The 14,686-nt window shown below is 35.1% G+C and overlaps 1 protein-coding gene across 1 annotated transcript in view; it reads left to right on the top strand.

Annotated features, from left to right (window-relative positions):
* TBC1D32 (TBC1 domain family member 32) overlaps positions 1–14,686 on the top strand; it is a 61,185-nt gene that overhangs the window by 31,993 nt on the left and 14,506 nt on the right. Inside the window, exons 24-27 of the mRNA XM_088521984.1 lie at positions 840–948; positions 1,855–1,948; positions 7,875–8,000; positions 14,210–14,293. Of these exons, the coding sequence (XP_088378110.1) occupies positions 840–948; positions 1,855–1,948; positions 7,875–8,000; positions 14,210–14,293 (413 nt within the window). The remainder of the gene's footprint in view (positions 1–839; positions 949–1,854; positions 1,949–7,874; positions 8,001–14,209; positions 14,294–14,686) is intronic.

Here is a 14,686-nt window from a genome sequence, read left to right as displayed (position 1 = left end):
TTAAATATTATAATGTATAGCAGCATGCTAAAGGCATCATCAAAACTCTGATTTTTTGTGTTTATAACTTAATCAACTCTCCAGTCTTCTGTGACTTTTCATTGCTGACTTTTAAAGTTGCATGATGCACCTTTTCAAGTGAAAAAGTACCAGGAAAAGTCTGTTTGCAGAGCACTGGTGAACATTCATTTAGTTACAGATAGTTTATTTCCCGTTCCTCAGCATGTTGAATGTTAGGAGATTTCCACTGTCTTTTTTGCTGTATGGGACGGGTACAGAGCTTAAGTCAAACAATATGGGCCAAAAATCAGCAGAAACAGAGTGTTGTTGTCCATTGAAGATGACCTCTGTTCCATAAACAGAAAGTTTAGAAACTTGGTGTATAAAAAATGTGTTTTCTTCCTTTTAAAAACTTTTATACCTGGAACTACACAGTGACAAGTTCGGTGTGCCTTTAGTTCTGAGTAATTCTGTCTTTTCAAGGAAGCAGAAATTTGCTGCTTGGCCAAATCAGGAACTAAATTTGACTTTACATGAACAGTCTTCTGCCCTGACTGAGCATGGAGGCATAACAACAGTTCTGAAATTTCCTGCTAATGACCACTACTTGCTTAGGTGTTTCCAATTCAGTAGTAGGTAGGAGAAGTAAAAAGTTAGGACAACACTTTCAGACATCTCGAGATAGTTCATGTTTCTATTTATTTCTTCATGTTTATGTGTTGTCCAAGTCTTGGTTTAATTCTGGGGTGTCTCTAAGGTTATTTTTGTTCCTTAATGATTTCTGAAATAAATGATGGTAAATCAAAGTGGTTCTGATTATTTTTATTTTTTTTCAACAGAGATTTTATAATTGATGGTCTGTCAATTGAGAGAAACCATATTCTTGTTAGAATAAATCTTATTGGAGGACCACAGGAGAGGATTTTGCCTTTAAGAGCACTAGATAAGGTCAGAGCATAAAGTTTAACCATTTCTCTTTCCTTAACTCCTGCCTTTATTAATTGAACATTTTTGTTGGTAGCATATAAGGCATATTACTTAACATTAAGAAATGCAGCTTGCCTTTAGTTTTATAAAGGGCTCTAAGAAGAAGAGGTGTGCTGAAAAAAATATATTGTCTCTTGTATCTGGTGTTCAGCTGGTGCCTAGAACATGACATAAAAGAGATTTTTGTACCAGTGTATTTAAATGCTGCTTCTCCCACTATGAAAAAGAATGCAGTTTGTATATTTTTTTTATTTTTGTATTTCTGAGTTTTCCTTATTAGTTTTCCGTCTGTTAAATCTTCCTCTTGTGTAATTGTTTCTCCCTGCCTGTGTTTTCATCTGCAGTATCTAATACCTGTAACTGGCATTGCTGTTCTAACAATGCAGTGTTTGTTAAGCAGTTCCTTTAAGTGCTCTGCCTCTCAATGGCTGTCATTCTTAAGAAGATGAGATGCAAATTACTGTCAGCATAGCAAAAACAATGAGATCAATCTATAAAAATGGAAATACAGGTTTTTTTGTGTGTGTATTTTTTGTTTTTTTTTTTCTTTTGAAAAATGCAGTTTCTCTTTTTGTTAAAAAAATACTAAAAACTCAATGATAAATACTAACATAGGTTCTGGTTGAAATGCTTTTTGGATTTATGTGTCCTATAACTTGTCTTTAATTGTGGATTATCATCTTAAATATTGGTATTTTGGAATATCTCATCTTAAATACGAGTATCAAGCATAGTTTTGGTTTAAAGACAATAGTTCAGTGAATTTTACCTAGTATTAGGTAAATTTACCTAATTTACCTCAGTATTAGTCAAGCAGCTGGTGCTAAAGCATCTCCTAACTTAATTTCTTTCTGGTTATGTTTCTAGGGCAGTGATCCATATCCTTGGCCAATGTTTGCATCATTACCCTTGCCAAACTGCTATCTTTTGAAATTTCCTAAGCAAGCTGATTTCAGACAAGGTATAGAACATGCAAATTGTGTAGATACCAAGCATCTCTGATTTTTGTTCCTTCCTTTCAGTTTATACTTTCATAAATACTTCATTTTTGGCTGTATATTTTTGGCTGCTAAATAAGTAGGTTTGTTTTTGCTTGTTGTGCCTTGTGCAATCTGCAAAGTTCTATTTAGTAATTTAATTATTATGCAAACTTCAAGATTAACCTTTTGGCCAGGCTCAGGTGGGTGACTCATGAGATATATTTATGTTATATCTCTACAGTAACTGAAGCAAGACAGTACAATTAAACTACACTTTTTTGTGTGTGTGTGATTGTTTCCTGTGTTTTCAAAACTTGGTGGTGTGTGAAACAGAGAGTGTTTAGGATAGTTGTTGTTCACATTGAACATCACTTTGGAGTGTGGGCAGGCTGAAGAATCCTTTGAAGACCTATGTAGGCAAAGGAGTTTAATCCATCTCAAAGAATCTTTTTTTTCCCCTCAACTTTTAATTTGTATAGATGATCCAGAAAAATCTGGTGAATTGTCATAATAGATCATTATTTGTGCCTGGTTGTATTCACTATATCCTCCAGACTATATCCTCGCAAGCAATTATTCAAAATTACTTGTGAATTTCTTGAGATTTTCAAAAGTGTAACAAATGAAGAGTATGCATTATGAGTAGGTCAAATAGAAAAGAGTTGGCAAATTTGTCAAGAGTAAATCAGTCTAATTTGCTTCTTTGACAAGACAAAGACAAGTTATACAAGAAGAGAAAAACTTCTTAAACTTTACCTTAGTAGTAATGTTACATGGTTCTCAATACAATTTTCATAAGGTAAGGATTAAAAAAAAAAGTTCCAGATCAAATCGCTATAAAATGATTGGAAATATATTTAAAAAAAAAAAAAAAAAAAAAACTTTAAGGAGACCTTAGCTCTACTACGGAGGTGTTAACTGCTGCTATCACACTGGAAAATTATATTTTGAAGAATTGCACAGAATCTTTCTCTGTTCTCTCGGTTGGAGCAACTGTGTTACTCAAAAGTAGCAAGTTGGATAATGGAGTAGAGATTGTATTTCTGAGTTTAGGGGCACGACAACTAACTAGGAGTAGAACTTGTTGAAATCTTGTCAAGTAACACTGAATTTGCTCAAAAGAAGCCTGGAGGATATTCCATCTACGACAGAGAGGAGGTGATTCTTCCCATCAGCTGAGGCCAGTGAGTCCTTGCCTAGAGCACCTCCAGGCTACCCTGGGAATCATGCTCTGAGGAAAACAAATATGAGAGGTTCTACAGCACCGTGACAAGAGCCATTAGTGACGTTCACAGATGCGAACTTTGAAGCATGATACTTGAGCACAGATCGAAGAAATTAGAACTGGCTGATGCAGAAGTGATGCAAGTCGGATTATATAATAGGGGGTTGTAAAGAGGGCAGATGGATTTGGTTTCCATGTCCCTTTGCAGAAAAAGGAGTAGTTGGTTGAGCTGGCCAAAAAGATTTGTCACAAATTAATAAAAAATTATAACAGGATGCATCTGAGAAAATCATGAAATATTTGTTGGAGATCTTGTGAACAACTCTTCTGAAGTGGTGAGTATTCAGAATTTGTTAGGCAACTTGGCTGTTTTAAGAACAGCCTTAAAACCTCAGAGCTGACAAGCAGTTACTTGATTTTAATTCTGCTTCAGTGAAAGGTGAGCAGGGCTCATACAGAGCTCATCAAGAGTTAGCAGCCATACAAACACTCAAACACTCTCTATGGGTGGGAATTGGATTTGTTATATTTGTAATATTGCTATATCTATCACTAATAAGCTATGGCCAGCACAGTATTTCTGCAGTATCCTGAAGATGTCTGTATTTGGATTTCATGCTGTGGAGGTTTTATGCAACCTGTACGATATCATTCTGTTGTCTTGAGAGTAGCTTATATTACGTGAATAATTAAAACCACTGGATTCTTAGCCTTGTGTAAGAATGTAGCACTAATTTGGGTGAAATGGAAAAGGTTATAACTATAGCCTTTATTTTCTCTGCCTTGACCTCTTACTTACCTCCACTCTTTTTCTCCCAGGAGATAAACACCTGAAGAGAAACTCACCTTTTCTTTTTCCTTTCAAAATTGGCTCCTTGTTCTGTTATTGTGCTGTTAGCTGCGGAAATATATCCTGAGACTTTTTTGTCAGTGGTTTTGGTTTTTTTGTGTTTGTTGGTTTGTTGCTTGATAAGTGATGTCTGCGGAATGGATATTGGAGATTGCTGGGGAAGGAAGAAATGCCCTTTACAAAAGTGCACGGAGAAATGATATTACTGTCTCTGAAGTTGTTTTCTTCTGACCCCTTCCTTCTGATGGTGTTGAAGGACGGATGCAATAAAAGAACCTTTATTTCCTAGGTGTCTCTGCTAAATGAAGGTTGTCTTTTTGAGCGCAAGCCAAAATTACTTGGTGAATATTTTGAATCTAGACTGGCTATTGCTCTCTGAGGAGGTTACGGATTATTGAGGTCAGGGAGCAGTGAACTTCCTTTCTGTGAAACCAGACCTTATGTAGGTACTTAAGGAAGTAGCTGAGATAACAGAAGCCATAGATGTAGTAACAGGTGCTAGGTGTTTGTTGAAAAGGCTTATGCACATTGAATTTTCTGCTGAGAAAATTCAATAAATAGTATAGTTTTTCTATCCTTTAATTCTGTAGTAAAGTAGTAGTAGTAGTAAATGCATCAGTAGGACCTTTCTAGTTTGAACAGTTGAGTAGGGGGAAGATGAATTAGCTGTAAGAAAACACAAAGCAGTGCTGATCCTGCAGCGACAGGAACATCTATTCCCAGCAGCAGTGCCCGAAGCCTGCATCTAGGGAGCACTTACTGTTACGCCCTGCGTCTCGATGTGATGCTCAAACATATTGGCAACTGGATATTTTGCCTCGTCAAACTGAAAAAGAAGTTATCATTTATGCAGGCAAAATTAGTACCTGCATTTCTCCAAGTATGGTGATATTCTCTAATGGGCAGAGTACCCGGAGGGTGTGTTTGTATTTAAGGAACATCTGTAGCACTTCACTCTTAACAAATATCTGCCCCATTTCTGCAGGTGTTAGGCATTCGTCTATATGGGATATATTGCCTTAGGAAAGGGTATATGGAAAAATAAATTTGCTGAGTTGCAATTTAATTTGCCTTAATTATTTCAAGCAATATTTAGAGTTGGAAAACTATTGGATGGCAGTATATTAACACTTCATTTCTGTCAAATATAATTCATAGTGAAGCTTCAAATGATTTATGGAGATCCTTATTTATATGTGGAAATTAATTATGCTATTTCCACCTGTTTGCACTGCAGCAAGATACCCTGTTGCTTTTCTTTTGTCTTAATTGTTCAATTATTATTTTAGTAACATAATTTAGTAACATAATTTGAGAAGGAGCTGTTAAGTGCTTTTCAAAGAGTGATACAGCCCTTTGTTGTTCAGAGTATAGCTGTTATGTGGTTTATTTTACTTGTAATATTTTCTGTAGGTCTTTTAAGGTTAAGTAACTGCAACATTTACTATTTTATTTGTTAAGTTTTTGTTGTTTTGTTTTTTTAGCTCTACAGTTGTAACAGCTGTTGTTCAGAGTGCCTGAACACTGGATTCTATAAGTTTCCTACAATGATGCTTAGCATTTTCCTTATGTATACACATCCCCTTACTTTCTTCCTGACTCATGCAGTTCAGAATTGCATTAGAAAAGATTTTTTCTAATTTTTTGTATTTTGCCAAAAAAAAAAAAAGGAAAAAGGAAGATGCAAGTAAGAAATTCTCTGGTTCCATTTTGTTATGGAAACAAAGTTTCTGTTATCTTTCAGGGCTGTCCTGTAGCTTTCCCCCCTGGGCAGCTGTCAACGATGCAGGAATCCCAGCAGCCTTTTGTATTCAGGGAACAAAGGTGCCTGGGAAAAGGCTTTGATATTAATTCTTTCCATTTTGTGTGATCGGTGTTTTCTATTAGAAAACTGGGTTTGGTCAATTTTAACTTAAAATTACTTTATAAAATTTAGCATTAAAACTTGAAATTTCTTCTGCCTTTTGTTAAAAATAAACTGAATAGTCACCCCTTTATATCACTATTTTCTATCAAATTGTGCATAGGGTAAGAAATGCTCTGGTTTTGACAAGACATATATATGCAAAATTATTTTATTTTTTTTAATTTCTATTTTGCATTACCCAGTATGCTGGGTCGTCATGTGTCAAGCTAGCTTGCTTTTAGGTGCTGTTCAGTGTGGATCCCAGGACAGACATTCTGCTTCCTGACGGTGGTTGGTTTAAAGAGAGAATTCCTCTAAGTACAAACATGGAAAGGCAGCCCAAAATTTCCAGCTATGATGCTGAAAATGCTGGTTTTAGTTTTGTCACTGTGGTTCTCTTCTTTTCAAGACCCTTTTAGACTGAGCTAGTTATGAAATTTACTGCCTCAGCCTGTGATATTGTGTACTATAAAAGTGGCAAAATATGTGTAATTTCCTCTAGTTCTGTAGAAAATAGAAGGTGAAAAAGTGTTTTATTGCTAAGAGAGAACATACTTACTCTCCTTTTGTTATTGCATCAGTACTGGTTTTAATTTTGAAGGCATGCCTCCCTATTGTGTAGGAAAAGAGAATATGGTTTTAATAACAAGGTTAAGGTAACAGTAAGGAGCTATCTTTGAAACCTTTTCATTTTCTTTGTGTTAAAAAAGATTCTTTCACAAAGGCTTTTTGTTAAACAGATACACAAATTTGTTTTATGCCGAAACTGAACTCATAAGGCATTCATGCATTTCATCAGATGTTGTCAGATATATTTGTGCCTTATATGTGTCAGCATTATTCCAGGAGACCCTGTTTTAGTGCTTTGGTACAAAGTCTAAGGGTTCGTAAATAAAAAATGCCTGAATGAAATTGTTGCAACTTCTGACAACACCAAAGAGGGGCCCGTGGCCCTCAGCTGGAGTGTCTTGGGTGCACCTGAAATCAAGAATACAACGTGAAAATCTAATAAGTTTTTATGAATTTTGTGACTAAACAGAACTTGTAAGTTGACTCTTACATTACTTACGTTACATTACTTGCAAGTTGACTCATTTCAGTGACAGCAAAAGCAAACTTTCAGTGTCACGATGTGTCTCCATTTGAAGTCCCTGGGTTAAATCTGGGAAATTCCAGAGAGCATCCATAAAGCTGGTATAAAATCTCTCGTACCATGGACAACCCAGTATATTTTTCCCAAATGTACTAGATGTATGTAGCAACATGAGGCTTAGCATCTGTCCAGACTAGAAGCATCTGAAGGAAACCTGCTTATATAAAGAGGCAGGGATTTTCCATGGAGTACCATTACTTTGACATCAATCACATTTCATTTCATGTTCAACAAAAAGGTGCTCCCACTTCAGTTTTCTTATGCATTTGATGACATTTATTGGAGCTTTGATTTCTCCCATTTCTCTCCCCCCCCCCTTTTTTTTTTTTTTTAGAGTCATGAAATGACATGGAAATATCAAACTATTTAAAATATGTTTTCACCTCTTACGGTTTGGGGACAGGGAGGTTATAAAATGTAGGGGTAGTAAAAGATATGTCTCAGGAACGTCTTAAATGTTCAACACCCTACAAGTAAATTTTCTGTATAAAGTGAAATGTCATCAGCTTTAGGACTACCTACTTCTCCAGTGTAAGTTTCACAGGATAAGGGATAGTTTGTTGGTCTTTTCTTCCTGATGTGTGAGGGCCACCAAAATACCATGTAGTGACAAGGCTTTCAGCTGTATCTGACTCCTCTTTTTCTCTGAAATTATTTCTGGTTTCTGAATGCATCTGTTATATACATTGGGTATTTTGTAGGTTACAGCTTTTCATTAATTAGTATCATTAAGGTTGTTTTTAAAGAATGATGCTCTTTCTTCTTTATTCTAGATAATGATCTGGACAAGCTCTTATCACTTTTAAAAAATCCAGATAAACAAACAGGTTGGGCAGAAAACTGTAGAAAACTTTTCTGCAAAGTCATGAAAGCCAAACCTGACATCATCAGCGGAAAGAGTGAGTATTGCTTCTTCATTTAAACAAAAGCAAACAAAATGCTATTAGGAGCATTTTTCCACTGAGAATGAAATTAAATTGACCATTTATTTTATTCAATTAGTCCATTTTGTATTGATTATGAGAATTATTTTAATTGTGATTTTTTTCCTATGAGATCAAGATTTATGCTTCATGTTCTGTTCGTATCCATGTTTTTGTCCACCAGCCCTGTGAATAACCTTTAAACCCACTGGTGGTTTTGTGCAAAATCTGATAGAGGAAGAGGGTACATGATTGTGGTTTTCAGAAAGTGGAAAGGAGAGCCTGAGAGAAAAGATAAATATTTTCCAGGTATCAGTGAATTACTTTAAAGGGGAAAATAAATGATATGAAAAGCCAATTCTGTTAGTTTTCAGAACTGAGCCTCACTAAACATCAGTGCATCCACTCATTCACTTTCTTTTTTTTTCTTTTTTTCATTCTGTGTGCAGAATGGGTAATGGATAGTGAGCTTGTACTACAGCATTGGTATGAGTCAGTTAAAACAAACCAACTATCCAAAACAAAATCAGCAATTGCCTATGTGACATAAATCACTGGAAAACAGATTTGTAAGAGAAACTTACATAAAAATGACGAAACTACGTGCTTTCAGGAAATACTGACTTGCAGTTCTTGAAGATTATAGGTTGTAATTTGATTATCTTCTGATTATAGAAGATGCTTAGTACATGGTCTGATCTTTTGCTTACATATTCCAAAGACTTCCCTTTAAATTCTTTAGGAAACCAATCTATACCACTGACAGTCAAGGCAGAAGAAATATATTCTATGTGAAATCAAAGTAACGCAATGTGTGGTTTGTATAAGAAACCTGAATTTTACCATAATCAGTAGAGCTATATAAAAATTCCAGGGTCAAAGTCGTTTATAGAGGAACCGATTCAGTATAAAAACAATAAATAAGAAACTTTCACTTGCGTAAATGGGATTAAAGTCTGAAATTATTGAAATTTTCAAAGTTCTTCAAGCTTTGCATTCCTGTAGCTTGTTTGAAATGAGTTTGTGTTTATAATCAGGTAATGATAATTTAGTCAGACCTTTTACCTTCCATTCTGAGGAATGCGTGTCTGTAGACAGAAAATATTTGTTTATAATGCATATATGTGTTTATTATGTATATTACATTGTACACATCCACAAATGGATGTATTCATTCAGAAAGTAAGGGGACTCTAGTAAAACAGATGAACAAATGGAGATTTGTAAACTGAAGTACCAAATGTGATTTATATGAGCTTCTGCTATTGTAAGAAGAATAAATTGAATAGAACACTTAAAAAAAAAAAAAATCTACGTTTTGCTAGCAATAGAGATATGTTTCCTTTTCTTGCTTATTTCTTACAGAACTAGTAATCCAGTGAGTGTTTTTTTTTTTTAATGTTACACATTGTGAAGCACAATTCACTCTTTGCAAAATCAATTTATTTGAATATAGCATATTTCCTAAACAGATATCTTCTTGGATTACATGAAATTCATGTTAAAATTGTTAGTCTGTCTTCTGACATGCAAAAGGAATTACATATTGTATATTAATTTATACAGGAATTTATAGGAATTGTATATAAGAACAGAACATATGCTTAATGTAGTTGGCTTACAAAGAAAAATGAAACAAAATTATTTCATGTTTTTTAGTATTCTACTACAGACAGCCTCAAACCTGTGTAGGTTGTTTCCTGCAAGTTTGCTGGAGGTACCAGCAGTTAGAATTAGGAATTTAAAGAGAATCATTAAAATTTGTTTACCCAAAAGGAAGAGATTAGGGTTTCTTCTGAATAACTGTTTCCAGCTGAGATGGAGCTGGATGTAAAAGCAAGGCAGAAAGCTATCCATGAAATTTTTAGTCTCTTTCACAGCTTTTCTAAGTGCGTTCATAAGCCACACAAGTAAATGTAAAATTGAAACAGTTTGGCTTAATGAAATACTAAATTAAAAAAATACTATTAAAGACTAGCACTAACGTAAAGTGGCGCTACATTAAGGTGAAATCTATGCTGCTCTTTAAATGAGGTAGATCTGCATGCAGATATTTCAGAAACAGCACTATTTCTGCTAGCTGTGTGGTTTGAGACAATATTACATTCACAGAAACTTTTCTGTGAGAGGCAGCTGTGCTGCCGCGTGGGTTCTCTTTTTAGGAGAGTGTGGTTTAAACTTCAGCCTTCACGAGATGAAAGACTTGAGTAAGTTCAGCCTGCAGTCCTGCAGTGTGCTCTCCCACAGGCTCTCGTGTGCGAAAGAAACTTCTCCAGGCTATCATTTCAAAAAGGCGAATCAGAGCGGCTGAATTAGATTTCCATTCTAAATCGGTTCTCCCATGAACCTGTTTTTCTGTATAGTAACCGCGTAAGTTTTCCAAGCACAGTTTCATCTTTTTAAATATTACCCGAATCTTCTGTCTCCAAGATAATTCAATTAGATCTAGATTCTGTTAATTCGTTACCTACTTCCCCCTTTTTTTGGTATGACCAAATTCAGAATATAACATTTGCCAAAGAGGATTTGAAAATAATACAAAAAGATGCTTACCTTTTTGTCCTTATCTGATTTTTGAAGGAGACTTGTTTCAGAACCAAAATGTAGTTCTTTCAGGTCATACAGGAACCATAATTGCAAATTAAAATTTCTTTCTTTTGTCTTCCAAACCAGTTTGGTACAACTTCCAAAGGGCTATCTCTTATGTAAGTGTCTGTGAATGTGCATGCATGCGAGAGAAGATTACACTGTTTGATTAGTGTTGAATTTAAAAGGTTTGTTTTCAATTATTAGAGAAGATGAAGATGTTAAAAATAAGATTTTTTTTTTTTTTTCTTGAAGAAAGTACAATTGGTTCCTTTCTTATTTCACTGTATAAGAATCAACAATCTCCGCGACTGATCCCGGGGATTGAAAAAGGGCCTCTTCATTGTTGCTGTTAATAATGGAATTGCTGACAAAGCTTGTTATAGATTGAATAATTTGAAGCTGATGGAGTTAGAAGTCTCTGACCGCTCTTACAAAAGGAAGCCAACTGCTCAAGATGTTCTCTCCTGAATTTGTAACATCTACCATAAGTCATAGAAGACTCCTAACTCCTGAGAGAGTATTTTTTTTCCTGTTTGTTTGTTTGCTTTAAACACTCCTTAAACTTCTTTGAAGCATCTGAGAGTTGGTACATAATATGATCTAGTAACACTAGAAAATTCTAGAAAATTCTGATGCTTTTTTTAGAGTATATTTAAAGCAGCTCTCTAGTGGCACCTTGTAGTTCTTGTTTTTTTCTGGCTTAAACACTTCCGTGTGTAGCTACTGGATAACCCCTTGTGGTGGCTACATATTAACAGTTTGAATTGTATCTTTTTATCTTTATTATTATTATTATTCATTACTGTGATACTGTTTAATTGTTATAATTGTTTAAAAGCAATTTTGATTACCAGTCTTTTGTGCTTTAATTCTTTATGAATGACTTCAAATGAGTGCTTTTAAACAGTCCTGGCTTTAATGTCCAGCGAGCTTTCTAAATTTGGTTTGTATACTTTTTCAGTTGAAGGAAAAATTATTGGGACAGTTTCCATCTTCATAAGCATTTTCAGAAGGTTTGTAAATAACAGCTAATTGGCTTAGTATTAAAACACAAAAAGAGTAGTCTAGATCACTTGTCATTTCACATGAACATTCTCTTGAAAGGCACTATGTCTTGTGAAAACCTTGCATTTGTGTATTAACCAATTTGTTTTGATACACTCCACTTCTGTGTCTCTCCCTCTCTCAGACTTGATTAAAAGCTTTCAAAGATCCTGATAGGCACTTAGATAAATACGTTTGAATGGTGAAAATCTTGTTTTGGGCTTGAGTTTCAAAAAAACGCGTAGCACTTGAGCTGTCACTTCTCCCATTAACTCAAGCACTGAGCTGAAATATTTGACTGTTAGGTCAGGCATGTGGATGCCTTCCAACAGGAAGGAAACAAATGTACAGCGCTCTGACTCGATTTTAAACTTTAAGACATATATTTAAGACATATATCTGTACTAATCTGTACTATTCCATAAAAAATAATTAAAATATTAATTTGCACTGGCAAATTTCTTTAGTATCCTTAGAAGAGAAAGGGGTAGAGGAACCTCTTGATGCAGTATGCTTTCAGAGCAATATCATGAACTTTCCCATACCCTTGCAAAAAAATGATACAATTGTTCAAGTGAGGTCTATACGACTAACTCTTAAGTGCAGTTTACCTTTCCAAGTGTAAGCCCTTTTTTATAGTTTCTTTGATTAAAAAAAAGACTGCACAGAACAATTATTCTGATATTCACAAAATGAATAAACTGTTGTTCTGTAAAATAAATTGCATTTTGCTAATCCATTTGCTTTATTAGAGCCATGTTTAAAAGAAGCTATATAAAGTTTAATTAGCAGTTTCTTCTGCCTGTAAAGAAAGTGAAAGAACAAAATTTATATGCATAATTTATTTTGATTTCCCAAGAGATGGCTGCTTGTGTTTATGAAGTAGTCTTTTGCAATGCAAAATTAATTCTTTACTGTTGGATCTTTCTGCTTTAACTGCACAATGTGTTTAGCTGTTGTAGTGAAACGTCTCCTCCTCCTGCCCCCCATCAACACATGAACACTGAAGCTCAAACTATTAAAAACTTTATGGGCTGATTCATGACTTATGAAATGACAGTTTGCATTTATTTCTAGAGTTGTGCAAGCATTGCATTCTTTTAAATGTTTTAGGTCACAAATAAGGAAGAGTTATGATTTCATGTCAATATATTAGCTTAAAGTGATTGGAGGAAGACTAAATTTTTGTCTTTATGAGATTTTTCTTCATTATTTTTCTAGCATAAGAGGCATCAGGCTGCAGGCAGAGCTGATGTTTGGGTTTCCTCCCCCTCACACACTAAATAGCTTGCACTGCAGGCTCCTGTGTTAGTTTTCCTGCTGGGAAGGCTAGTTCCAGAGTTCCGTGTCTTTTTTCCATCACCACCTCCACCGCAGATTGCTGTGCCTTGCTTGTGCTTCTAGTGAAATCATCTAGCTTTAAAACACCAAAGCTACCTGTGGGTGCGTGGATATAATGTGCGGGAATGGATGAGCGCAGTGCAGCTCGAGTTCCCTTCTGCTGGCGAACTGCCGAGGAAACGATAGCGTGCGCAGGAAACCCCAAGGGCTGCGGCGCTCATTGCCCTCTAAATCCTCCTCCTCGCTTCAGATCGTTGTGAAAAGAAAGTTGCAGCACTGCTTTTTTAAATTCAATTGATCATGCAGCTGTCTTGGGATAACATTTACTTATGAAAAAAATGTTGTTTTCTTGAATTTTTGATATGCGTCATCTTAGTATGGGCTTTCTCTGTGCGGTATGTGTAAAGGCTTCCTTGTATCCTTTTGCTTGAACCTGTAAGAAGCTGCAGGAGTATCAAGCTTACAGAATCAAGGATTAGCAACAGTCTTTGCTAATGATTTTTCAGAGAGATTTGTAACTCTCATGGAAAATTTCCTGTCTAATTTCCTGGTTAATATTCTGTTAAGGTATGAGATGCGATTTCTTTTAGATATGATTTCTTATCTAGAAACCAGATTTCATCATCTGGCTTATCTATGCAGTAGCTGCAAACTTCAAGAATCAAGCAAGAACTTCATGCTCATTATAGAAAATAAATTTTCTGAAAGGAAATTCTCCTGTCACTTAAAATTAAGTGTGTAATTTTTATCTTGTGATTGCATAGGCAATCTTATATTGTTTACTGGAAACAGCTCTTAAAACTTCATTAACTTTTACTGGTATAGAGGTTTTTGCTTTCCTGTCTACACACACACAGACAAATGAGATAAGATATTGTAGCTTAATTTTAGCTAAATTTCATTTTATATTTACACCATGTAACAAATTATAAAGTAATCTTTGGAGGATATAAAGATAATATGTGATTCCCTTTCCCTTTCAGCTTACACTGAACGTATTCTCAGTAAAGCTATTAAAATTTAATTTAGGTTAGGAATGATGTTAGCAATGCAAAAGCACAAGGCATGCTTAGAGTTGTTCCCCCGTAAAAACATGCATAAACATGCAGCTATTCAGATAGCTTTATTTACTTGCATGCTGTCATCTTGTAATGTAGTTTTACATTTTGTTCATTGCCTCTAATGTTCTAATGGGTTTTTGCTTTTTGTAGTTTTGGCAGAATTAGTGGAAAAGTTTGTGTCGCATCTTTCGGAAAACCCATCGGATTGTTATTTCAGCGCAGGGGACTGTAAAGGTCAGTTTCCTAATAATTCATTACCTTGCAGCCTCTTTGTATTTCAATTACTTTTCTTTTAAATGCATTTGTAACATTTTGGGCATTGTTGAAAATATTCTCGAACAGCTCAGAAATGCATTGCTTAACTGATGGGGAATACCTTGTTTTGGAGGAAAATATGACTTTGAGGAAACAGTGCAGATAATTATTAGTGATGTGTTTCCATATTTCTGTACAGGCAGTGAAGAGACGGAGATGAAATATAGGTGCGGTATGATATAAAGTATGTGCTGACACCTCCTACAGAATGATTGGCATAGCTGACAGCATAGCTCATATCAGGAATCAGTCTCATCTATTGAAAACCTCATAATATATGATCACCCCATAACTATGCCAGTTGTATACATT

Source organism: Tinamus guttatus, unplaced genomic scaffold (assembly GCF_059628265.1).
Source record: "Tinamus guttatus ecotype Peru unplaced genomic scaffold, ASM5962826v1 Tinamus_guttatus_pri_ptg000141l, whole genome shotgun sequence".
Lineage (NCBI taxonomy): Eukaryota > Metazoa > Chordata > Aves > Tinamiformes > Tinamidae > Tinamus > Tinamus guttatus.
The sequence above is the reverse complement of the archived record's forward strand: the minus strand, read 5'-3'. Positions and strand labels throughout refer to the sequence as shown.